The sequence below is a fragment of the Phyllobates terribilis genome, unplaced genomic scaffold (assembly GCF_046119375.1).
Source record: "Phyllobates terribilis strain yellow unplaced genomic scaffold, ASM4611937v1 Scaffold_167__1_contigs__length_4167997, whole genome shotgun sequence".
NCBI classification, from domain to species: Eukaryota; Metazoa; Chordata; class Amphibia; order Anura; family Dendrobatidae; genus Phyllobates; species Phyllobates terribilis.
In genome coordinates this window covers 3,237,372-3,265,331 of record NW_027362927.1, presented here as the reverse complement: position 1 = coordinate 3,265,331, position 27,960 = coordinate 3,237,372, and the positions used below count along the sequence as shown (strand labels likewise).

At 42.6% G+C, this 27,960-nt stretch overlaps 2 protein-coding genes across 2 annotated transcripts in view; both read left to right on the top strand.

Moving 5' to 3' along the window:
• Positions 1 to 27,736, top strand: LOC141207919 (uncharacterized). The gene is made up of 7 exons (XM_073664487.1): positions 1 to 84; positions 15,350 to 15,472; positions 15,602 to 15,781; positions 15,864 to 15,984; positions 16,068 to 16,165; positions 16,342 to 16,432; positions 23,982 to 27,736. The coding sequence occupies exons 2-7, from the start codon at positions 15,395 to 15,397 to the stop codon at positions 25,385 to 25,387; spliced, it is 1,974 nt and encodes a 657-aa protein (XP_073520588.1). The 5' UTR covers positions 1 to 84; positions 15,350 to 15,394; the 3' UTR covers positions 25,388 to 27,736.
• The window catches only part of LOC141207902 (uncharacterized), a 999,716-nt gene continuing 971,777 nt past the window's right edge, over positions 22 to 27,960 (top strand). The window contains exon 1 of the mRNA XM_073664463.1: positions 22 to 84. The gene's annotated coding sequence lies outside the window, so the exon portion shown is untranslated. The remainder of the gene's footprint in view (positions 85 to 27,960) is intronic.

Genomic DNA, 27,960 nt, shown 5'->3' with positions numbered 1-27,960 from the left:
CTGACTCCTCCCCTCCTGTGACCTCATCACAGGTCCTGTGCGCACAGAGCAGCCATATATGTGGTGGCGGCTCTGCAGGTGGAGGTAAGTGGAGACCCCATTACTGGGCGCAGGGGGCATTAACCCCTTCAGCACGGAGACTCTTTTGGGGTCTTGTGTTGCCCCTTTATAAAAATCATAAGGTTTATGTTCTGTTTCCTGTAATAGATACATACGACCCAACTATGGAGACAGGAAGGGAGGAAACGTATTGTTCTCATAGTACAGGACCCCTTTACTGCCCCACAGTGTAATGCCCACATTATGCCCCTTATGCAGGATGTATGATGCCCCCACACAGTGTAATGCCCCCATTATGCCCCTTATGCAGGATGTATGATGCCCCCACACAGTGTAATGCCCCCATTATGCCCCTTATGCAGGATGTATGATGCCCCCACAGTGTAATGCCCCCATTATGCCCCTTATGCAGGATGTATGATGCCCCCACAGTGTAATGCCCCCATTATGCCTCTTATGCAGTATGTATGATGCCCCATACAGTGTAATGCCCCCATTATGCCCCTTATGCAGGATGTATGATACCCCACACAGTGTAATGCCCCCATTATGCCCCTTATGCTGTATGTATGATGCCTCACACAGTGTAATGCCCCCATTATGCCCCTTATGCAGTATGTATGATGCCCCCACAGTGTAATGCCCCCATTATGCCCCTTATGCAGGATGTATGATGCCCCCCACAGTGTAATGCCCCCATTATGCCCCTTATGCAGGATGTATGATGCCCCCACAGTGTAATGGCCCCATTATGCCCCTTATGCAGGATGTATGATGCCCCCCACAGTGTAACACCCCCATTATGCCCCTTATGTAGGATGTATGATGCCCCCACACAGTGTAATGCCCCCATTATGCCCCTTATGCAGGATGTATGATGCCCCCCACACAGTGTTATTCCCCTTATGCAGGATGTATGATGCCCCCACACAGTGTAATGCCCCCATTATGCCCCTTATGTAGGATGTATGATGCCCCCACACAGTGAAATGCCTCCATTATGCCCCTTATGCAGGATGTATGATGCCCCCACACAGTGTAATGCCCCCATTATGCCCCTTATGCAGTATGTATGATGCCCCACACAGTGTAATGCCCCCATTATGCCCCTTATGCAGGATGTATGATGCCCCCACACAGTGTAATGGCCCCATTATGCCCCTTATGCAGGATATATGATGCCCCCACACAGTGTAATGCCCCCATTATGCCCCTTATGCAGTATGTTTGATGCTCCCACACAGTGAAATGCCTCCATTATGCCCCTTATGCAGGATGTATGATGCCCCCACACAGTGTAATGCCCCCATTATGCCCCTTATGCAGGATGTATGATGCCCCACACAGTGTAATGCCCCCATTATGCCCCTTATGCAGGATGTATGATGCCCCCACACAGTGTAATGGCCCCATTATGCCCCTTATGCAGGATGTATGATGCCCCCACACAGTGTAATGCCCCCATTATGCCCCTTATGCAGTATGTTTGATGCTCCCACACAGTATAATGTTCCCACAGTACCACCATCCCCCCACACACAGTATAATCAGTTGCGAAACTAGGATCTGATGGGCGCCTGTGCAAATTTCGACTGACGCCCCCTATCTGGTTGAAAATATGTATGCCCCTTTTCCTGGGCCCTATCCAGGTATATGCCCCCCTTATTCTGTCGCTGTTCTTTAATGTATAGAAAAAAAATAACTATTATACTCACCAGATGCGAACTTAGAAGTCATGGGGCCCCATAGCAGAAGTATAATGCACTCTCCAGGTCCTCCATACAGTATAATGCACAACCTATAGTCATCCATATAGTATACCTCACCGTCCATAGTCCTCCATGTAGTATACTATACCATCCATAGTCCTCCATATGGTATACTGCACTCCCCATAGTCCTCCATATAGTATAATGCACTCCTCACAGTCCTCCATATAGTATACTGCACAGCCCATATTCCTCCATATAGTATAAGGCACTCCCCATAGTCCTCCATACAGTATATGGCACTCCCCATATCCCCATAGACCTCCATATGGTATAAGGCACTCCTCATAGTCCTCCAGATAGTATAAGGAACTCCCCATAGTCCTCCGTATAGTATAAGGCGCTCCCCATAGTCCTCCGTATAGTATAATGCACTCCTCATAGTCCTCCATATAGTATACTGCACAGCCCATAGTCCATATAGTATAATGCACAGCCCATAGTCCATATAGTATACTGCACAGCCCATAGTCCTCCATATAGTATAAGGCACTCCCCATAGTCCTCCATGTGGTATAAGGCACTCCCCATAGTCCTCCATGTGGTATAAGGCACTCCCCATAGTCCTCCATGTGGTATAAGGCACTCCCCATAGTCCTCCGTATAGTATAAGGCAGGGTTCCCCAACTCCAGTCCTCAAGGCCCACCAACAGGTCATGTTTTCAGGATTTCCTTAGTATTGCACAGGTGATGTAACTATTGCCTGTGCTGATGATGGAATTATCACCTGTGCAATACTAAGGAAATCCTGAAAACATGACCTGTTGGTGGGCCTTGAGGACTGGAGTTGGGGAACCCTGGTATAAGGCACTCCCCATAGTCCTCCGTATAGTGTAAGGCACTCCCCATAGTCATCCGTATAGTATAGGGCACTCCCCATAGTCCTCCATATAGTACAAGGAACTCCCCATAGTCCTCCGTATAGTACAACCCCGGAGGATATTCATTCAGTTGTTTAATGTTGTTGAAAAAAAGTAGATCACAGACATGGCACAAAACTAAAGTCATCTCAAATGGCAACTTTAGGGCTTTAAGAAACACTAAAAGAGATCAAGATAAAAAATGTGGTACTCAGTAAGGGTAATTTTTTGCAGACCAAGCAAAGGGAAAAAATGATGGAATCACTCAATTCTGAGGAAAAAATGATGGAATCATGAAAAACAAACACACAAAAGAACACGCCAATACATCACTAGTATTTTGTTGCAGCACCTCTGGCTTTAATAACAGCTTGCAGTCTCTGAGGCATGGACTTAATGAGTGACAAACAGTACTCTTTATCAATCTGGCTCCAACTTTCTCTAATTGCTGTTGCCAGATCAGCTTTGCAGGTTGGAGCCTTCTCATGGACCATTTTCTTCAACTTCCACCAAAGATTTTCAATTGGATTGAGATCCGGACTATTTGCAGGCCATGACATTGACCTTATGTGTCTTCTTTCAAGGAATGTTTTCACAGTTTTTGCTCTATGGCAGGATGCATTTTCATCTTGAAAAATGATGTCATCATCCCCAAACATCCTTTCAATTGATGGGATAAGAAAACTGTCCAAAATATCAATGTAAACTTGGGCATTTATTGAAGATGTAATGACAGCCATCTCCCCTGTGCCTTTACCTGACATGCAGCCCCATATCATCAATGACTGTGGAAATTTGCATGTTCTCTTCATGCAGTCATCTTTATAAATCTCATTGGAACGGCACCAAACAAAAGTTCCAGCATCACCACCTTGCCCAATGCAGATTCGCGATTCATCACTGAATATGACTTTCATCCAGTCATCCACAGTCCATGATTGCTTTTCCTTAGCCCATTGTAACCTTGTTTTTTACTGTTTAGGTGTTAATGGTGGCTTATGTTTAGCTTTTCTATATATAAATCCCATTTCCTTTAGGCGGTTTCTTACAGTTCGGTCACAGACATTGACTCATTTCCTTATTTGTTTTGTTGTGCATTTCCTGTTTTGGAGACATATTGCTTTAAGTTTCCGGTCTTGACGCTTTGATGTCTTCCTTGGTCTACCAGTATGTTTGCCTTTAACAACCTTCCCATGTTGTTTGTATTTGGTCCAGATTTTAGACACAGCTGACTGTGAACAACCAACATCTTTTGCAACATTGAATGATGATTTACTTTCTTGTAAGAGTTTGATAATCCTCTCCTTTGTTTCAATTGACATCTCTCGTGTTGGAGCCATGATTCATGTCAGTCCACGTGGTGCAACAGCTCTCCAAGGTGTGATCACTCCTTTTTAGATGCAGACTAACGAGCAGATCTAATTTGATGCAGGTGTTAGTTTTGGAAATGAAAATTTACAGGGTGATTCCATAATTTTTTCCTCAGAATTGAGTGATTCTTTATTATTTTCCCTCTGCTTGGTTTGCATAAAATTACCCTTACTGAGTACCACATTTTTAATCTTGTTTTCTTTTAGTGTTTCGTAAAGCCCTAAAGTTGCTATTTGAAATGACTTTAGTTTTGTGCCATGTCTGTGATCTGCTTTTTTTCAACAACATTAAACAACCGAATGAATATCCTCCGAGCCCGGTGATTCCATAATTTTTGCCAGGGGTTGTATAATGCACTCCCCAAATTCCTACATATAGTAGAAGTTTCTCCCCATAGTCCTCCGTATAGTATAAGGCACTCCCCATAGTCCTCCATATAGTATAATTCACAGCCCATAGTCATACATATAGTATAATGCATAGCCCATAGTCCTCCATAATGTATAATTCAAAACCCATTGTCATACCTGTAGTATAATGTACAGCCCATTGTCATGCATGTAATATAATGCACAGCCCATAGTCATACGTATAGTATAATGCACAGCCCATAGTCATACGTGTAGTATAATGCACAGCCCATAGTCATACATGTATTATAATGCACATAATACACATCCCATAATCATACATATAGTATAATGCACAGCCCATAGTCATCCATGTAGTATAATGCACAACCCATAGTCCGTACATGTAGTATAATGCACAGCCCGTAGTCCGTACATGTAGTATAATGCACAGCCCATAGTCATCCATGTAGTATAATGCACAGCCCATAGTCATCCATGTAGTATAATGCACAGCCTATAGTCATACATGTAGTATAATGCACAGCCCATAGTCATACATATAGTATTATGGCCTAGGGTACCATGTACTCACTGATTTGAAAAACAACACATTATATTACCTTCACTCCGCCGCGCAGCGTATTTTTCTAGAGCTGGCAGCTGACTTCAGCATGCATGCAACAGGAGCGCATGATGTCACTTCCATTCGCCCCTAGTCAAGTGCCCGCCAAAGTCAGTGTTGATTGGTCAGCAGCGTGTATTGTGGCACACGGACCCGATGTGAGTGAAATACTAGGGATTAATGAGGATCTGGGGGGGCTGGGATATGCAAAGAAAGTAGGGAGCTGAGTAGGAGTAATAAATGTGCTAATAGTATTAAATGTCTGCTGGCAAATGCTAGAAGTCTTGCAAACAAAATGAATGAACTGGAAACTCTTATATCAGTCACAGAATACAATGTGGTGGGCATTACGGAAACCTGGCTGGATGAAAGCCATGACTGGGTGACAAACATAGAGGAATATACTACATTTTGGGACATAGTCAGCAATGGTGTGATGCAGGGATCTGTGCTAGGACCGATTCTTTTTACCTCTTTATTATTGACCTTGGGAATGGGATTGTAAGTAAAGTGTCAGTCTTTGCTGACGACAACAAGCTATGTAGGATATTAAAATCTGATCTTGACATTACAATATTGCAAAACGGATAAGGTGACTAAAAGGGCAAACACTTGGCAGATGAGGTTTAATGTAGATAAATGTAGAGTAATGCACCTAGGACGGAGTAACCCCGTTGCTGCATATACTGTACACTAAATGGGAGTATGCTCACGACTACAGAACAGGAGAAGGACTTGGGTATTCTGGCTACAAATAAGCTGAGCAGCAATACTCAATGTCGAGAAGCAGCCGCAAAAGCAAACAAAATTTTAGGATGTATAAAAGATATAACTAAAATTGCGTGATCCCAATGTATGGGATTCAGTTTTGGGCTCCACATTTTAAAAAGGATATTCAGAAGTTAGAGTCAGTTAATAGGCGGGCAACTAGATTACAAGGGATGGAGGCCTCTCATATGATGAGAGGTTGAAAAAGTTGAGCTTGTTTAGCTCAGAAAAACAACGCCTCAGATGGGATCTTATGTACATGTATAAATATATGTGTGGTCAGTACAAAGGACTACCACATCACCTATTCCTTCTAAAGACCATACGAAGGACCAGGGGGCACTCATTACGGGTGGAAGAAAGGCAATTTTGGCACCTAAACAGGAAAGGATTCTTTGCAGTCAGACTGTGGAATGCCCTACCACAAGAGGTAGTAATGACAGACACTATAACAGCTTCAAAAAAAGGGCTGGATGATTTGCTCGATACACATAACATTGTGGGTTACAGTTAAATTAGACAAAATGTACAATTGGGGGAGGAAGGTTGAACTTGGTGAACCTAGGTCTTTGTCAGCCTACATTATTGTGTTACTATGTTGCTATGAATGTGAGTCTGAAGACACACATTTAGCTGAAACGGCTGGCGTTGTCTAGGCCCAGTCGTAGCTGTGACTGCGGTCATTAAGCTTCTAAATATAATGCTCCCACAGTACCTACAGCATATACAGTTACAAAAAAAACAAGAAAACTTACTACACCAAATCACAGAGACAATTCAGTTTAGCCGAAGGAGAGCACTTAATTTGGCCGTTTCGTGAACGGGGGTTCCTGCGTGAACGATATGTATCTCTCTACATGAACATATCCCACACATACACTCCCCCGTGATGACCTCACATGGGCCAGGTTGTGCGCTTGTCTCAGTCCTTCATGATTTTATGCAACCCCCAACTTATGTGATAATTCCACTCCGGATGATCGCAGAAGTTGTAGATTGATGCCATATTTTCCATCTGGATTTTATCTTTACTTAGAGACCAAACATGGCATAGCTGTTGTCAGTTATGTGGCCAGTGTGCATTTATGGCTCATTGGCAGGGGCTACAGTAATGAGAAAATATGTATCATTTCTCTGGCTATCTCCAGTGCTGAGCATGTATGTGTGAAGATATTCAAGGTAATCCCCTGTCAATCACTGTGTACTACGTGACGGTGATTACAGAGATCTCCATACACAGTATAATCTGACTCTTTTGAATACACTGCAGCTTGAAAAGGAGGGGGCTGAGAAGCGAGGAGTGAGATCTCCCACAGCAGCTGACAGCTACACAGGATGTCCCATCCCCCAAGCCATGAGGCAGGCTCTTTGTGTAAGATACTATAATTTAATGTTGAGTTATGGGAGAACGATATGTCCCAGTGATAAACAAACCAGATTTTTGGAAACTGGAAGGAAGGGAGAATCTCACCAGCCCTTTCTCCACCGCCCAGCTAGCAAGGATAGAGAGATATGCAGCACAGCCTTTCGGAAGCCCCCAGGGCCACTGTGTTTGGTCTCCACGTATAGCAGAGGCCTAGCTGGGTCCATTGACACCAGAACCGATTCCCTGGGACTATCCAGTAAGGAGGTATAGCCCATTTTAGTTTTGGGAGTCTCTTAACTAAGAGAGACCAGGGGAGGAAATTTGGGCGCAGCCACAAGGCCGGATTGGGAGTGATCCAGAGGGGTTATGTACTCCTGGAACCCTGACATCATCGTCTTTGTTCCTGGGGAGGTCGTGCCATCAAGACATGTGGGACAAGTCCATCAACCAAGTGAAGGCCCACAAACCTCTCCTGTGGCAGCCCTTCCCCAGAAAGACAGGTCATCCATCTAAACCAGTAACTGACTTGTAATAACTGCCTTATACCTTTTGCACCGATGCTTTTTTGCTTGTAACTCTGACCACTGTATATGTATAACCCTTATGTATATAGTGTATTGTTTAGTGTGCCCTTATGGCGATTAAATATATAACTTAATCTTGGGCTGTTCTTTTATCTCGACCCACGAAACTTACGCCTGTTGTTCGGTCCAACGAACAAGCTACTGGACTGGTTTCTAGCCCGATATAGTCTATTATATCAAATAGAAACTGATGGTAGCTCTCCCAGGCTGACTAGGCTCTGCTTCACTGGAGCTAGTGAGCGGAGCCTCTCAGCCTATCAGGGTTGTGGGCGAGTGTGGTGCCACATCAGTGACTGAGTGGACCACCTCTACCCACTCCCTGGTTCCTTCCTGTCCCGTGTGGACAGGGAGTGTCTGCGCAAAATGTACCAACCTGACCTTACGCGTCCTTCGGGGGGGTGCGGAATGTCACGTAGGTGCAGAGGGCAGGTCCTTACCACGTGCTCCATCTGACATAACTGTGACGTCAGGTGGGAGGCGGGGTGTGAATCCATCACAAGAGGCGGCAACAGCGAGGTTCTGCGGGGTCACCCCGTTGCCGCTTCTTCACATTATGTCTCATTAATATTGGATTCATATAAATTCCAATATTCTATATTTTCTTTCGGAGACATCCTGACTGCTGAACCTGTGCTGATGAAAGGAATGTGTCTGCTGGGTGACCTTGGCTATTTCTAAAGAGTGTGAGATATTCCCTTTTATCCTTAAAATACCTTTTCCTGTCTGAACAAATAGTTTAATCTGCACTCTTTGTCTATGCACAATACACACCCTCATAGTCTTTCCCCTACAAGAAGAAGCTCTTGCATGTTAATTAATCTGATTCACTGTTCCGCAACATTCAATTTTTTACTGGTATTAGTTTCTTGTCTAAGTCTTAGAGACTGTCAGCTGTTTGTCTTACTAGAAAACCTTGTGCCTGCTTTAATCCTCTTACTTCACAAGGGGCGGCCTGCATGTTGATGAGGCTGGTTCACTTCACACTATAGGTAATTTGTTCAATCCTACATCTAAGAGTGTCAACTCAGATTGCAAATGACAGAGGGAAGGAGGGAGGGGGACAATTGACTTCAGAGATTTTTATTTTCTATGACATATCCAGAAAAAAAACAAACACTGTAACTGGAGACATTAGCATCAAGTCACTCCTTTATTGGTGTTCTTATTAACAAGCTTTTATAAATGAGATCAAATGTGATAAAAAGGTTACAGCCTGGGTAAGACAGAAAACTTTCATATAGATTACCAGTGATGATGTAATCAGTGAAGGACTCTGGCCAAATATGTTTCTAGAGCCATAGTAGAAGATGAAGATGTTGTCCTAATCATGAAGTAGTTATTTCTTGGGTCATGTGTAATGAATAAAAACAAAAGGTGTTCACACCCCTATAGGGAAAACATATAGCTACTACCTAATTCCCCGAAGGTAAATGAACCCTAATTCAGGGATGTGTTGAAACATGACTTTTAGTTTTTCTTAAAATAACTGTGATCAAAATGTTTTAAAAACACATCGGTGTGCCAGTGCCAGTCCTATACAATGTATGATCCACTGATCTATTCAGTAAGCAACGTGTTTAGATCATACCTAGCTATATATATCTGTTCATCATGACTGCAGTTCATGGCTTATTATTGAACTGAACTGAACCTATGTTGCTAATGCACTGACACCACCAATGCTGTTTAAGAGACAATCACATAGCCACCCCAAGGGCTTCCTCAGGTGGCTGGAGCTATAATGAATACAGAAATATGCTGTGACCTTTTTAAAGCCTTTGGATATGCACCATAGGTCCACAAAGAACCAATAGACTTTCCAGCACAAATCAGCCAATCACATTCTGTATTTTTCGGACTATAAGACGCACTTTTCCTCCAAAATTTTGTAGGAAAGTGGGGGGTGTGTGTTATAGTCCGATATACATAAATACTGTGGATGTGGGTGGTGGGGGAAGCGACAGCGGCGGAGGAGCGGGGCACAGGAAATGAATATTCATCGGAGTGGGGAGTAGTGAATTTCATTTTCCTTCATAGCCGTCACACTGTGCCTGCAGTGCGACTCCTGGTATGTATGGCACCTTCATCCCTCTTCCTGGTATGTATGGCACCCTTCATCCCTGTATGTGTGGCCCCCCTCATCCTGGTATGTTTGGCACCCCCTGATCCCCCTCACGCTGCACAGAAAAAAAATAACAATTAAACTCCCCTCCTCTCTCGTCCAGAGCTGTGTCCCGCTCTTTGCTGGAATAGTCACTGCTCCCCATGCCGGGACTGTGTGCGTGGGAAGCAGTGACCATTCATTCTCCCTAATAGCGCGTACACTGTATGCACAACGCGGCTCCTGCTGGGCTCGGCGGTCACCGTGCCTGCTATTAAAGTCCATGAATATCCATGGGCTTTAATAGTGGGCACGCTGACCACCGAGCGCATCAGGAGCCGCGCTGCGGCTACAGTGTGCGCGCTATTAAGGTGAGTGAATGATCACTGCTCCCCACGCACACAGTCCTGGTGTGGGGAGCAGTGACTATTCCGGCAGAGCATCTCGCTGCTTGAGGGCGCATGGCAGTTACGCCATGCGCGGCTCACACAGTGAGATCCCTGTCGGCAACAGAGCTGGACGCAGTGCTGGAGGAGAGAGGAGGTGAGTATGATTGTTTTTTTGTTTTTTTTGTGTAGCGTGACAAAGCGGGATGAAGGGGGCCGTACATACCGGAATGAGGGGGGCCATACATACCGGGATGAAGGGGGCCATACATACCGGGATAAAGGGGGCCATACATACAGGGATGAAGAAGGCCATACATACAGGGATGAGGGGGGCCATACATACAGGGATGAAGGGGGCCATACATACAGGGACCAGGATGAGGGGGGCCACACATACAGGGATGAAGGGTGCCATACATACCAGGATGGGTGTGAGGGGGGCCATACATACCAGGAAGAGGAATGAAGGTGCCATACATACTAGGATGGGTATGAGGGGGACCATACATACCAGGATGAAGGGTGACATACATACCAGGAAGAGGGATGAGGGGTGCCATGCATACCAGGATGGTGGATTGGGGTGCCATGCATATCAGGATGCAGATGGGGGCCATGTATACCAGGATGGGGGATATTAACAGAATTGGGGGACATTAATCCTATAACAGTGTCAGCAGCAGACCCCCTCCCCCTTAACAGTGGATCATGATCACATTTTTTGCTTATAAATTTTTTTTTATTTTCCTCCTCTAAAACCTAGGTGCGTCTTATGGTCCTAAAAATACGGTATATATCGCATATGCTTAGCAAATCTCATAACTGATACAATGACCAATCGTGACAGTTATGTATTACTTTCCCAAGATGCCTCATCTCAGAGAGCCTTTGATTCACCACCGCATCAGATGCCAAGGGGGGACCAACCTATATCCTAGGACCTGATAGGTGTTCCCGTGTCCACTTGCAGCGTCGATAGCCCGTGTACGCTGATGTCAGGTTATTTACCTTTTTCCCTATTGGATAACAGAGCCAGCCACTCATCGCATGCCATGTCTCGCCCTCTGATAGGTGAGTGTCAAATGACATCGCTCTCCATGGGTAATGGAGCCGGCCACTCATCGCATGCCACGTCTCGCTCCCTGATAGGTGCGCGTCAGATGACATCACTCTCCATGCGGTGACATCACCAGACATGCGCACTCACCAAAATTCCAAACTCAGGACACATTGTGTTTCAATAACAAACTGCGCATGTCCTCAAATCTCTTAAAGAGACATGATCCACATATGCAGAAAAGGAGAGATAGACAAATAATCATCATCTCTCCCTATCAGCGTTATTCATTACTCAAATCGAATGTCTGTGAACTATATAGAATAGTTGCAGGGACACAATATTTATATAAATATGAATAAATTCTCTATGCTAATCTCATTAATTACTCAGATCAATTTCATATAAGCCATAAATTAATCAGTTGAAATTGTCTAAATCCTACTATTTACATAAAAAAATTAATTGCTGGTTTACTCTCAAAAGGTTGTAACACTAACCATCAGACATATTTCCATATATCCTAATAAGTCTTGTTATCACAAAAACTTATATATAATTAACTCAATAAATTAATCATCTACTAGTATGTTGTTATTCAACATTCATAGTGTAAATAGGCATAATTCATTCATGTCACTCATATAAATGCTCCTATAGGAAAGCACTATAGCTAAATAAATCCTTCATTAAGCCCCATAGGACTACGTGAATTAAGCTTATAGATCCATCTAGCTTTTTCCCTCAAACATAATTGGTCAAGGTTACCTTTCCTAGGGCCAAGGGTCATTTTACAAATGCCCCAAAATAGCAGTTCCAGGGGTTTTTCTGCATGTAAACCTCTCATATGCTTTGAGAGAACCGTATCTGCACCAGTATTAATAGAGCTAAGATGGTTAGATATTCTCCTCCTAACCTCCTGGATGGTCTTCCCTACATACCATTTAGGGCAGGGACATTTCACTACATAAATTATCCCCTTAGATCTGCAATTAATTTGGTCCCTAACGAAATACTCATGTCCATCAGTTGGATTCGTAAAAGTCGTAACCCGAGTCATATATTTACTAAAGGAGCAGCCCCTACAAGGATCGGAGCCTCCATGATGTTTCGATTGCCAACTCAGAATACTGCCTGCTCCTCCTAAAATTTCTGTAATTGAGGAAATCCCTCAAATTTTTCCCTATATGGAAGGTAATTTCCGGATGTCCACCAACAATCGCCCTCAAATCGGCATCAGCTGAGAATATAGGCCATTACTTCCGCATGATGTTATACACTGTGCTTGTCTGATCATCATAGTTTCCTATATGTCAGACTCTATTATTCTCTGGTGCATTCCTCTTGGGGCATAGCAGCGAATCCCTATTAGTTGTCTTAGCCCTATTAAAGACTTTGTATAGCACCTGTTTCGGATATCCCCTTGCTGTAAATCTTGAGAATAGATTCCTACTCTCTTGGATAAAAGTATCCTCATCCAAACAATTATGTCTCGCACGCAGGTATTGACCTACCGGTATACCTGCTCTCAACACCCTGGGGTGCCAGCTATCCCAATGAAGGAGATTGTTGGTGGGGGTCGGCTTACGAAATATGTCCATATGAATATTACAGATCCCATCAATTTGGTTTGTCAGGTCAAGGAAATTGATCCTCTTAAAACCGATTTCATGGGTAAAGAACATTCCAATCCGATTCTTATTCAAAATAGATACAAAATCCCAAAAAAATCTGTCACCATCCCACAAAATCAAAACGTCAATGAACTTACCCCAAAATAAAATGTGACTAGTATGAAAACTGAAATCCTCATTGAAAACGTGTTGGTCCTCCCACCACCCCAAAAATAAATTTGCAAAGGTTGGGACACATGTTCCCATTGCGGTCCTTTCTTTTGATAGTAGTAAAATATATCATCAAAGGTGAAAAAATAATGCGTAAGTACGAATCCTAAGAGTGACAAAACAAGAGTTATGTGATAAGAATTGTCTACTCTTCATATTTAAAAAAATACGCAATTGTCCCAATGCCCAGCTCATGGTTGGTATTACTGTAGAGGGCCTCCACGTCCAGACTAGTCAGAATGATGGTATCAGATACAGTAATATCACTTAGTTTAGAGACTAGATCTTTTGTGTCACTTATAAATGAGGGTAATGCATGAACAAATGGTGTTAAAATTTCGTCAAGATATGTACTCGCGCTCTCTGTCAAGTGGACTTCAAGCACTTCATGCTTCCCTCTGCCGAGAAGCTTTTTGGAGAAAGAAATTTCATTCTCCAGCAGGACCTGGCACCTGTCCACACTGCCAAAAGTACCAATACCTGGTTTAAAAACAACATCATCACTGTGCTTGATTGGCCAGCAAACTCACCTGACCTTAACCCCATAGAGAATCTATGGGGTATTGGGAAGAGAAAGATGAGAGACACCAGACCCAACAATGCAGATGCGCTGAACGCTGCTATCAAAGCAACTTGGGCTTCCATAACACCTCAGCAGTGCCACAGTCTGATCGCCTCCATGCCACGCCGCATTGATGCAGTAATTGATGCAAAAGGAGCCCCAACCAAGTATTGAGTACATTTACTGAACATGCATTTCAGTAGGCCAACATTTCGTGCTGACTTTGGTCTTGATAAAACAAAGGACCTACACCAGCAGATGACATGGCTTCCCAAAACATCACTGATTGTGGAAACTTCACACTAGACCTCAAGCAGCTTGGATTGTGTGCCTCTCCATTCTTCCTCCAGATTCTGGGGCCTTGATTTGCAAATGAAATGCAAAATTTACTTTCATCTGAAAACAACACCTTGGACCACTGAGCATCAGTCCAGGTCTTTTTCTCCTTGGCCCAGGTAAGACGCTTCAGGCGTTGTCTATTGGTCTTGAGTGGCTTGAGACAAGAAATGCGACACTTGTAGCCCATGTCCTGGATACGTCTGTGTGGTGGCTCTTGAAGCAATGAATCCAGCAGCAGTCCACTCCTTGTGAATCTCCCCCAAATTTTTGAATGGCCTTTTCTTAACAATTCTTTCAACCGGTTATCCCGGTTGCTTGTGCACCTTTTTCTATCACACTTTTTTCTTCCACTCAACTTTCCATTAATATACAACCCCTGGCAAAAATTATGGAATCACCGGGCTCGGAGGATGTTCATTCAGTTGTCTAATGTTGTTGAAAAAAAAGCAGATCACAGACATGGCACAAAACTAAAGTCATTTCAAATGGCAACTTTAGGGCTTTAAGAAACACTAAAAGAACACTCCAATACATCACTAGTATTTTGTTGCACCACCTCTGGCTTTAATAACAGCTTGCAGTCTCTGAGGCATGCACTTAATGAGTGACAAACAGTACTCATTAGGGTAGGGTCTGAGCACATTGCTTACTGAATAGTTCAGTGGATCATACATTGTATAGGACTGGCACTGGCACACTGATGTGTTTTTATCAAATTTTGATCAGTTATTTTAAGAAGAAAAAATAAAAGTCATGTTTTAACACATCCCTGAATCATTTACCTTTGGGTAATTAGGTAGTAGCTACGTGTAATGAATATCTCCTTAAGTATTGCTAATGCCGATTCCAGTGCCAGTAAATGAGACAAGAATTAGCGTTATGGAAGATGAGTCTATGAGAAAAGTGTTCAGCTGCAGACTCCAAGGAAGAAACTGCTTGTTGTCTGTGGCCTAAAATATATAGGTTTTATTAGTAGATGACAGGGAAAAAAGTAGAATGTTGTAAACTAATAAAAATACCATGGTTGCTTGGGTCCTCCTCCAGTCTCTTCATTTCCTGGTCAATCCCAACGTACTTGTGATTCCTACAGCTAATCAGTTGCCAAAGCAGTGGCCAACTTAGCCAATGATTGGGAGCATGGAGGAGATGTCCTTTTCTGCAATTCAACTTATGTTCCAATCCATACAAGACTAGAGAATATAACATCTACACGTTCTATCTCCTGATATATTTCCCCTTATTGTCTCCAGTAATTGTATTATTACACAGAATTCTTTATGATGTTCCATCACTTTCCTATTTAGGACATCTTCTATATTAAGAGAATTTTTCTGAATCACCTATCAAGGATGGATATTGACAGAGACAAGATGGCGGAGAGGATATTACACCTCACCCTAGAGATCCTCTTCCGGCTTACTGGAGAGGTGAGAGATTCTGATGACGTCACATTACATCATTCTTATCTATGGGAATAACATATGGACAGAACTGGAGAGGTGAGGACTCTGGAAATGTCTGTAGTGATATTTATTATTGTGTCTCTCCATAACCAGGATTACACAGTAGTGAAGAAGACCTCTAGTGAGCGCTGCCAGGCCCCTGTGTCTGAGGGATGGGGAAGACCCCTGAGCCCAATCACGGGACCTCCACCTCACCCCCTGATACATGAGGACATCAATGACCAGAAGATCCTAGATCTCACCTACAAGATGATTGAGCTGCTGACTGGAGAGGTGACACTTCTGGGAATGCTGGGACATTATTAGTAATTATATGAAGGGATCGGGGGGATGACGATATCATTGTATGTGTCAGGTTCCTATAAGGTGTCAGGATGTTGCTGTCTATTTCTCCATGGAGGAGTGGGAGCATTTAGAAGGACACAAAGATCTGTACAAGGACATCATGGAGGTTCCCCAGCCCCTCACATCACCAGGTAATAGACAGGACTAAATACACACTGCCTATAATTATCTGTATGTAAAGAATGAATTCAGTCCCTGTATGTGTTTCCTCCAGATCTATCCAGTAAGAGGACAACATCAGAAAGATGTCCCCGTCCTCTTCTTCCACAGGACTGTAAGCAAGAAGATCCCAATGTTCCACAGGATCATCAGGTAGATGGAGAGAAGGTGTCATGAGATCTCCCCTATGCTTGTGCTCACTCTTGTTTTATCCACCAGTATTATATCTTTTATATTTGTGTAATGAGATCGGTGGAGATGGCAGGATTAGAGCTGATCATAGATGTGACTTCTCCATCTGTCTGTGACTTTTACATTATTTGTTTCAGGGTGAAGATCTGACCCATATTAATACTACAGAGACATATGTGAGGGATGATGAGTGGTGTAAAGAGGAGATTCCTACATATGACTACCCAGGTGAGTAGTAACCACCAAATACAGAAAAATCACAGATTCTTCTCAGTCACTGGCTGTGGCTGCTTTATCAGTCGGATAGTCCAATCATATCTCAATCGTGTGATCACCATTTTGCCGCTAGACTACAACATTCGCCTCCAAATGAAAAATTGTTCTAATTACTTGGTGAAATTGTGAAAGCCCTTTTCTATAGATCTTACAACCTGAAGGATCCCCCTACCCCCTGGGTTTAGAAGACGCTGACCGTTACCTGCCCAGATCTGTGAACTACAAAGCCAAATGACAGCGTACGTAGAATGTGCTGACAAGTGAGAAAATCACTTGAAGAAAAATATTATGATGGGCCTGTAAGAGAAAGCGGAGGGTAATGATGCTGTTGGCTTCCTAGATCCCTGATATCTTATTGGATGAATCTACCTTCTCTCCCTTCTGTGCTGCTGAATGTGCTCATATGGTCCCTACAAGACCAGGTCCAGTCTTTCTGGCCAAACTTCACTTTTATGATCGACAACATTAAATGTGCAGTGAGGGCCAAGTGTGAATTTCTGTACAATAACAACAGAGTTTCCCTTTATCCTGAGTTTACAATTTCTATTGCAAACCAACTAACTTCAAACAGGATTGTGATAAACTATACAAAAAACATTACACCTGTGCCATGATATATCTCTAAGCTGTGCGTGGCTGATGGCTGTAATATACATTTATTCACGCCTGCAGGAGATGTGTTGGCTCCAGCCCTGGTTTCATGGATTCACTCCACGTCATAAATTCCATTATGTTTTTAATCCTCAGGAATTCAGATTACTGCACAATCTCTCCTGAAATGGGGGCGCTAATACTTTCTCTACTCTTCTGGTCAGGACTCCCAGTAACGCCAATGGTCCACCATAAATGAATCCAACTCCGGTTTAGTGTTGGAGTTCTCCCCTCATACATAGGATGTAACATTTTTTTATTCATGTCTTTTTTATCCCTGGTTCCTTTTGTTTGATAGTTTAAAGTGGGATCGGCCGGCCTCACTTAATGTTTAACTCCCTGGTAGTCTTTCATAAAAGATCTCCATTACCTCTTCCAAATGCCCGAGTTCTGAATTTAAGACACCTCATCTCTGCACTATCATAACAAGTTCTCTTTAAATGTCTAACATTTCTTCTTGAAACTCCATGTGACAGAAAATATTGTCTCTTACGATAGTTTAGATTCCTAAGAGCCGCCGAGCCCCATACTCTAATTACCAGAGAGGTTTCACCACTAGTTACTCATTTTTACTGATGAAGACTGTTGAGTTTGATCATTTCAGTTGACGTGTCATTATTAGTGTTAAGCGAGCATGCTTGTTTAACCCTTTAAACGAGCACGCTTGGGTGCTCGGTGAATATTTTCGTCGTGCTCGGCGTCTATGTTTGAATCGCCACGGCTGCATGTCTTGAGGCTGTTAGACAGCTGTGACACTTGCAGGGATTTCCTGTTTGTTAGACAGCTGTGACACACACAGGGATTGCCTAACAGCCGTGACACATGCAGCTCAAACATAGATGCCGAGCATGCTGCAAATACTCAGAGAGCACCTGAGCACGGGTGAGCACCTGAGCACGTGCTTGTTTAAAGGGGTAAATGAGGATGCTCGCTCAACACTAGTCATTATCTATGGTCACATTTTTTGACTACAGTAGTTAGTGTCCAAAATAATTTGATTTAACCACTTCCCGCAGACAGTTTTATGTTGCTAATCAGGCTCCATTTTTCAAATCTGACGTGTGTCACTTTGTGGTGATAACTTTGGAATTCTTTACAAAGGATAATAGGAAACAAATGGACCTTAAAAATTATTTTCCAACTTCTCTTGAAACCGACAATACCCTATATACGGTCGTACACTACTGTCTGGGCACATGGCAGGTTAAGAAGTGGAGGAGAGCCATTTAGCTGCTTGAATGCAGATCTTGCTGGAATAGATTGCAGACATAATGTATTGGGGACACTGTTCATGGTCACCTGACAGCTCAGAAAATGGCTACCACGAACAGGGTTGGTGCTATCTACTCCCGTTTTTCAGATCCCAGGGATTGCTTGGCTCAACATTCTTTAACCCCCTTACATGGATCTGGACTTACAAAGAGACCCCTAGGCTTGGGCCACGGTATTACCTGCTATTCTGTGTTGTGAGATGGCAAGAAGAATAGTCAGGTTGCCGGGTCAGAACCATGAGGGCAGAGAAAAATCAGAAAACACGAGTATTCAGTAAATGGGCCGAGGTCACAACCGGAAACAAATACACAAGATGGGAGATGAGCACAGGGGACAGAACCAGAGGAGAACAAGGCTGTATCTGGCAGCTTCCGGCAATATACTCCGAACTTTAGTAGGGTGTGGTGCTTTCCAGTTGGCTGAAGCACGGAGCGAGATGTGCCCTTAGTCATAGGATATCCTATAACTAAGGGCCCATCTCGGTGCCAGAAACACATAAGGAAGTTTGATTTTAACTCGGTTTTAATGATGCACTAATAAAGAATCAATTTTTACCTGGATGGTGATGCTGAATTACGTTCCTCCCCCCTCCTTCCTTGATTCAGACATAAGCACTGACCTAAAAAGGTGCAGGGACATGTGACATAAATAATTTTTAATGTTTTGACCCTGCCAGAATCTTATTTATAATGTCGCTGTGAAAAAAGAGAAAAAATCTATAAATGTCAAAACACGCATACATATTTACTTATATACCGAAGTTATATACATAAGGCTTTCACATGTTCATCATCAATGTGCGACAGTTACAAGTACAATCTTCAGCGGCTTCTAGGACATCCGTCCTGCAGGTAAGTATTGCTGATATTCTGGGCGCATGGTAAGTCATTGGTAAAAAATGGGACAATGGAAGCAAAAAGATTAGATTAAGTGGAGGAGCAATGGAGCCGGAGGAGGACCAAGGAGTAGAATGATAGAGCTTAGATGGTAAAGAAGTTAGGTATCAGGGCAGTGACATAAGGAAAATGGGTCACCAAATAGATGAGTATAAAGGCATGTTAGGTATAGGACAGAGACATATGAGGAATAGTGTTGAGAGAATCTGTTTGACATTTCAAATTTGTGTTCGTGTGCGGGGTTCCGAATTGTTCTCGCCAAAAAATCGGCTCCACCCATGAACATCCCTGATTTTCCACGCTGTCACGCAGATGACAGCTGCGTGACAGCGTGGCAAATTAGGGATGTTCATGGGCGGAGCCGATTTTTTGGCGAGAATAATTCGCAACCCCGAACACGAATTTGAAATGCCGAACAAATTCGCTTAACACTAATGAGGAATATAGGTCCCCACTTAGATAAGTAATAAAGCTTTTTAAGTAACAGTTAGAGACATATAGGGAGTACAGGTGCCCAAACAGATCAGTATAGAGGCATGTTGTATGATCTTGCCTGGTGGCTTGCTTGACTGCACAAAGTATGCTGGGTGGGTACCTTTAATGGAGCTGTGAACAGCTCGTGCATCTGTCTCTGGTTGAGAATGAAGGGTTTATGTATGTTTCCGCCATTACCACCGGACCGGAAGTGCGTGTGCTCAAACCCGCCCCCCAGAAGTTGCGTCAAGGGCGGGTGATGTGGCAGGGAGAGTGGGTCTGTTGGGGCGGGCCCGTCCCCCATAGGGCCATGTCACATGTGTAGCGTAACCATGGCGACAGATGAAACCCGCGCATGAGCTCTAGGTTATATGCAATAGTTATTTTATGTTGTCATCACGGTGCATCGATGAGGGGCAAAAGGGAGGTTGATCTGGGTGGGAGAATAAAACGACTTGTGCTGGTTGGATCAAATGGTGCCCGGGATTAAAGCAGTAATGGAAGGGGGTGTAAGGAATGTATGGAGTCCTGTATTAAACTATAGAGTGTGAGGCCATGTTTTTTTTGTATGTAATTAGGTTTGCAAGAATAATACATGGGAGTTGTGTGTAAGAGGGTGAGGAGAAGGTGAGGAAGGGAAGGGGTGGAGAAGGAAATCAGTGGGGGGGGGAGGTGAGAGGGGAAGGAGGTTTGAGGAACTCACCTGGCGAGAAGGAATAGGAGTAGGTTGTAGAGCTGATCTAGTGTGTTTTGAAAAAAGATTAATCAGGTTAGCCAATCTATTTCACAGTTGAGTCCCTGTGTCAGTGTCTGGAGGGTGTGTATCCAGAACCACTCCTGTTGTTTAAGGTGTTTGATATGGCTACCATCTCGTCTGGGTACTTTTTCAATCACCTGGAACCTGAGTTGTGATACTGTATGCCTGGCGCTGGAGAAATGATGGGATAGTGGTAACCAAGTTTTGCCGCAACGAATCGTGGAATTATGGCTGGCAATGTGGTCCCTGATGTGTTAAGTAGTTTCCCCTACGTATAGTAGACAACATTTGATTACATACAGTACAGACCAAAAGTTTGGACACACCTTCTCATTTAAAGATTTTTCTGTATTTTCATGACTATGAAAATTGTACATTCACACTGAAGGCATCAAAACTATGAATTAACACATGTGGAATTATATACTTAACAAAAAAGTGTGAAACAACTGAAAATATGTCTTATATTGTAGGTTCTTCAAAGTAGCCACCTTTTGCTTTGATGACTGCTTTGCACACTCTTGGCATTCTCTTGATGAGCTTCAAGAGGTAGTCACCGGAAATGGTCTTCCAACAATCTTGAAGGAGTTCCCAGAGATGCTTAGCACTTGTTGGCCCTTTTGCCTTCACTCTGCGGTCCAGCTCACCCCAAACCATCTCGATTGGGTTCAGGTCTGGTGACTGTGGAGGCCAGGTCATCTGGTGTAGCACCCCATCACTCTCCTTCTTGGTCAAATAGCCCTTACACAGCCTGGAGGTGTGTTTGGGGTCATTGACCTGTTGAAAATAAATAATGGTCCAACTAAATGCAAACCGGATGGAATAGCATGCCGCTGCAAGATGCTGTGGTAGCCATGCTGGTTCAGTATGCCTTCAATTTTGAATAAATCCCCAACAGTGTCACCAGCAAAGCACCCCCACACCATCAAACCTCCTCCTCCATGCTTCACGGTGGGAACCAGGCATGTAGAGTCCATCCATTCACCTTTTCTGCGTCGCACAAAGACACGGTGGTTGGAACCAAAGATCTCAAATTTGGACTCATCAGACCAAAGCACAGATTTCCACTGGTCTAATGTCCATTCCTTGTGTTCTTTAGCCCCAAAAAGTCTCTTCTGCTTGTTGCCTGTCCTTAGCAGTGGTTTCCTAGCAGCTATTTTACCATGAAGGCCTGCTGCACAAAGTCTCCTCTTAACAGTTGTTGTAGAGATGTGTCTGCTGCTAGAACTCTGTGTGGCATTGACCTGGTCTCTAATCTGAGCTGCTGTTAACCTGCGATTTCTGAGGCTGGTGACTTGGATAAACTTATCCTCAGAAGCAGAGGTGACTCTTGGTTTTCCTTTCCTGGGGCAGTCCTCATGTGAGCCAGTTTCTTTGAAGGTTTTTGAAGCTCCACTTGGGGACACTTTCAAAGTTTGCCCAATTTTTCACACTGACTGACCTTCATTTCTTTAAGTAATGATGGCCACTCGTTTTTCTTTACTTAGCTGCTTTTTTCTTGCCATAATACAAATTCTAACAGTCTATTCAGTATGATTATCAGCTGTGTATCCACCTGACTTCTGCACAACACAACTGATGGTCCCAACCCTATTTAAAAGGCAAGAAATCCCACTTATTAAACCTGACAGGGCACACCTGTGAAGTGAAAACCATTTCCGGTGACTACCTCTTGAAGCTCATCAAGAGAATGCCAAGAGTATGCAAAGCAGTCATCAAAGCAAAAGGTGGCTACTTTGAAGAACCAAGAATATAAGACATATTTTCAGTTGTTTCACACTTTTTTGTTAACTATATAATTCCACATGTGGTAATTCATAGTTTTGATGCCTTCAGTGTGAATGTACAATTTTCATAGTCATGAAAATACAGAAAAATCTTTAAATGAGAAGGTGTGTCCAAACTTTTGGTCTGTACTGTATACCACCACGTTAGATTCTCTGCAGAATGAATGAGGACAGACATGGTGAAAGAAGTAGACATCGCAGGAGTAGATCTCAGAGGAAATGGGACACACGCCCTAATATGACAAAATGGCAGAAAACCAGAGTAGTAGAAATTCCCATAAAGTGACTCCATTTTGGATTTTATAACCCTCAGTGAAATAATCTATAGGAGTAGTGACTATTTTGACTCCACAGCCACTTTCCGGAAATTAGCACACAGTGGATGTTGGAACGTGAAAATTGAAAATATACTATTTTATTGCCCAACACATACCAGATTGTGCTCCAGGAGACACAGACATCATAAATGAAGTGGGTTCTTCTCACTATAGTAATGCCAAATACATGGATGCTATGTGGTTTGGGCACACTGCAAGGCTCAGAAGCAAGGGGGAGATCTGACTTTGGGAGAGTGGATATTGCTGGATTGGTTTATGGAAGCCATGTTGCTTTTCAAGAGCCTCTCAGACCAGTGCCGTAACTATAAACTTCGGGGCCCCAGGGCAAAACTTCATTGTGGGGCCCCTCAATATTTAAATCACTAGAGGTTGTGCGTAACGTGGTGAAGCCTGCTACGCATTGCTGTATACAGCACACAGGCTTCACCACGTTCCGCAAGACCTTTAATAGATTTTGTTGTTTATGATGCAAGTTTTAGAAGTTAAATATTCAGTGAATATGTTTGGAAAATTAATAAGGTGAATAATTCCAAATATTGCACAATTTTAAAATAACTGTATATGTTTATTAAATAGCAGGGCTTCTCACATCTGTCACAGAGATATGTGTCTGCTGAGACTGTCTCCTCTCAATGATGCTGAGAGTTTGTTACAGTCAGTGTGCACTGTGCCGGCCTCGCCAACTCTCTGTGATCTCCAGACTAACATATTGTTACAAATCTTGTGCTATGAGACTTTCCAGGCCAGTGCAGGTTTCCATTCATTGACAGCTGGCAGAGCTCCTGGAAATTATTGAAATGATAGTCTCTCCTGTCCTCCGGGTGACATTGTCTGACAGGAATATAGGAGCTGGGTATTTTATGAGATATTAAAGTATTAAAATACAATTTTTTACCATCAGTTTGGGGCCCCTTGGGTGGTTGGGGCCCCGGGGCAGTGCCCCGGCTGTAGTTACGGCCCTGTCTGAGACCCTAATAATGTGGAAACTTCTTTTTTTCCTTTGACAGATGATGGATCGGAGTAGGGACTTGTTTTTTGTGAGATGAGTAGAAGTTTCTATTGGTGTTATTTTCACCTACATAACATTGTTTGGTGGCTTTATATTCCATATTTGGGAGGCAGAATTAACAGACAGTTGAACACCACGGTCTACTGGTTCATCCTATGAGGTTTTCTATTAGACTGTGAACTGTCATTGTCTTGGTGAATCATTCAATGTTTTTACATAACTTGCCATTCCTACAGACACTTTAAGTAGATATGTTCAAAAATATAAAATTCAAGGATATTTTATTCAAAAATAGTAATTTGTTTTATTTTTCGCAGATGACAGTACCCAGAGATCAGAGGGACAGCTGACATCTTCAATTTTTAAATCAGATGATCTTGAGATCCCACATAATACAACTGAAGTGAATGCCATTACTCCAGATATACCATCATCCTTTCACACAAAAGATTTGTCATTTGATTCTTTAAAACAGGTCCTGTCTTCTGATTTATTACTGACTACTAAGGAAAATCATAGCCACAAAAGAGGCATTAAGAAACAAACTGCTCCTAAAGCAAAGAAGCCATTATCAGAATATGGAAATAGTCATCAAAAAATGTATACAGCAGGGAATAGATTTTTTTGTTTCAAGCATGGGAAATGTTTTAACCAGAAATCCAATCTTGTTAGTCACCAGAGAAGTCACATAGCGGAGAAACCATTTTCATGTTCAGAGTGTCAGAAATGTTTTACAGAGAAATCCACTCTTATTTCACATCAGCGAATTCACACAGGGGAGAAGCCATTTTCATGTTCAGAATGTGGGAAATGTTTTACAGAGAAATCAAGCCTTACCAAACATCAGAAGACTCACACAGGGGAGAAGCCTTATTCCTGTTCAGAATGTGGAAAATGTTTTGCAAGGAAATCAAATCTTATAGCACATCAGAGAACTCACACAGGGGAGAAGCCATTTTCATGTTCAGAATGTAGAAAATGTTTTACAGAGAAATCAAGTCTTGTCAAACATCAGAGAACTCACACAGGGGAGAAGCCTTTTTCATGTTCAGAATGTGGGAAATGTTTTACAAAGAAATCAAGTCTTACCAAACATCAGATAACTCACACAGGGGAGAAGCCTTTTTCATGTTCAGAATGTGGGAAATATTTTCAAAAGAAGTCAAATCTTATCAAACATCAGAGAGCTCACACAGGGGAGAAGCCTTTTTCATGTTCAGAATGTGGGAAATGTTTTACAGAGAAATCAAGTCTTATCAAACATCAGAGAACTCACACAGGGGAGAAGCCTTTTTCATGTTCAGAATGTGGGAAATATTTTACAGAGAAATCAAGTCTTACCAAACATCAGATAACTCACACAGGGGAGAAGCCTTTTTCATGTTCAGAATGTGGGAAATATTTTGCAAAGAAGTCAAATCTTATCAGACATCAGAGAACTCACACAGGGGAGAAGCCTTTTTCATGTTCAGAATGTGGGAAATATTTTGCAAAGAAGTCAAATCTTATCAAACATCAGAGAACTCACACAGGGGAAAAGCCTTTTTCATGTTCAGAATGTGGGAAATGTTTTGTAGATAAATCATCTCTTGTTAGTCACCAGAGAACTCACACTGGGGAGAAGCCATTTTCATGTTCAGAATGTGGAAAATGTTTTGTGAAGAAAATCTCTCTTCTCAGTCACCAGAGAACCCACACAGGGGAGAAGCCTTTTTCCTGTTAAGAATGTGGGAAATCTTATACAAGGAAAACGAGTCTTATCGCACATCAGAAAACGTACACAGGGGAGAAGCCATTTTCATGTTCAGAATGTGGGAAATGTTTTGCAAAGAAATCAAATCTTATCAGACATCAGAAAACTCACATCAGGGAGAAGCCTTTTTCATGTTCAGAATGTGGAAAATGTTTTTACCATGAATAGGATGTTGTTATACACTAAAGAAGCCACAAAGGGGAGAAGCCATTTTCTTGTTTAAAATGCGGGAAATGTTTTACAGAGAAATCAAATTTTATCAGACATCAGAGAACTCACATAGGGGATAAGCCTTCTTCATGTTCAGAATGTGGGAAATGTTTTAACCAGAAAGTTCATCTTGATAGCCACCAGAGAACCCACACGGGAAAACGTCGCAACTACACCCAACTGGTCTCTGTATAGACTAAAAAGGCCCTAGCTGCACAACTTAAAACACCACCTCGGATCTAACTCTGTAATAGGCCGCTGAGGGGTTTCTTGTACCTTCTGAGGAATCAGAGGAGAGGTCGCAACACATTGTCAACAAGGGGAAAGGAAAGGGAGAAGTAAGATACAAAAACCATGGGTGAGAAACTAAGATACATTCATATAGGGCAAAGAAGGCAAGCTAAGGAGAATCAAAAATAAAAGGAACAAGTATAACCTCCCAGAAGCCTAACTGGTAGAAGGAAAAGCTGCTGGGAGGGAAAGCAAACAGATGGGGAGGATAGTTTCACCTTTGATGAAACTTACAAAAATCATCCTCACCCACAATTACTGTGAATTTGATAACCACACATATCTACATGAGACTGGTACAGATATAGGAAGTAAAATGGCTTAACAGTATGCAAATTTTCATGGTCAAGCTTGAAAGTGACTTCATGTCCTCACATCACATCAGGCCTCTGGCCTACTACCGTTACATTGACGATAGTTTAATCATCTGGACAGAGTCTGAGCAACAGCTAAAGATGTTCCTTGATCTGATTTAATCAATTTCATCCCACCCTCAACTTAACACTCAACTACTCCTGTACTGAAATTAACTTTTTGGACACCATCATTAAGTTGCAGAACAATGAAATAGAGACGTCCGTGTACCAGAAGCCAATTGACCTTCCAACATACCTTAAATGGGTCAGTTTCCATCCAAAACACACAATCTCCACTGTCTACAGCCAAGCCATTAGAAAAAATCGGATATGTTCCAATACTATGGACAGAGACAAATACCTTGGTGGCCTCTGAAACACCTTTTTGAAGCAGGGCTACCATCAAACAACAATTGAAAACCAGATTGCAAAAGCCATCAGACTATCAATCATGTCCTACATTTCAAAACTAAACAAGAGAGCAACCGGGTGCCTCTCGTAGTCACTTACAATCCAAATCTGGAGGTGTTAATGGGAGCTGCACGGAAATTACAACTATTATTACAAAAAGATGCCTGATTACAATCTATATTTTGAGACCTCCCACTTCTGTGATTTAGGTAGCCACCAAATCTAAGAAGCTTCATTGTCAGAAGCTCCCTGTCCTCTCCAACAGCTTCAGGTACCTTTCCCTGCAGCCAGAAAAAATGTAAAACCTGTCCATTTATAATGAACACAGACAAGATGAAGATACACAACTCACATCAGGAGACAACCACAAGATCCCAGGTACTTTCAGCTGCATCATATCTAATGTAGTGTACTTAATTATATGTTCCAAATGTTCAATTGGGGGTCTGCATGTAGGGAAAACAGGGCAAAAACTTAGAACAAGGATGAATTCTCATCGCCACACAATAAAAGAAAAAAGAACAGATCTACCTATGGCCAAACATTTTTGTATCCTTGATAACCGCATCATGGACATGAAATTACTTGTATTAAAATGTAACTTCAAATCTCAGAAAGACAAAAAAAATTTGGGAGTACAAGCTTATGACAATCTTTGACACACTCACAGAGCAGCAATGAATGTATCGTATGGATTTATGTCTTTCTACATCAACTAAGGAATGTGCTCCTCAGACCATTTTGGGAGTTTTACAATCATGGACCAGACCTCAATCACAGGACAGTAAAACTTTCACACTCCTTATCTATGAACTGTTCCAATATTTACAGCCACAACGACTTCTCCCTCTTCAATACTGATCGTTCTTCTTCACGTCACTTGTCTTATCTATTGCATTATTCCTGTGCCCTGCTGCGTATAAATATGTGACTCTTCAGATTGTGTTATAGTATGCCTGATGAAGAGATCTGAGTAGTCTCGAAAGCTTGAAATTTGTTACCATCTTTTCAGTTAGCCATTAAAGGGTATCAACCCCTGAGGACTCTCAAACCTTAATATTTTTCTATCTACTGGCTAACACGATACTATGATATATATTTTTTGCGAAATTTTTGCTAAACTTGAGAAATGTGTTTTTTTTTTCTGTTCAGGAACTTTCATTCATGGGTGTTACGGGTCCGGGTGGTGGAACCTCTGTGCTTTGGTGCAAGGAGGGACCAGAGGGGCGTAACTAAGTGCCTACTCGGACCGACCCAAGTCACACGGCGGCTTAG

What these genes read in the sequence shown, in the direction of transcription:
- LOC141207919 (XM_073664487.1), top strand. Translation starts at nt 15,395, where the DNA reads ATGGATATTGACAGAGACAAGATGGCGGAGAGGATATTACACCTCACC. An exon ending in TCTTCCGGCTTACTGGAGAG is followed by an intron (nt 15,473 to 15,601) that starts GTGAGAGATTCT and finishes CTCCATAACCAG; the next exon opens with GATTACACAGTAGTGAAGAA. An exon ending in TCCTACATATGACTACCCAG is followed by an intron (nt 16,433 to 23,981) that starts GTGAGTAGTAAC and finishes TATTTTTCGCAG; the next exon opens with ATGACAGTACCCAGAGATCA.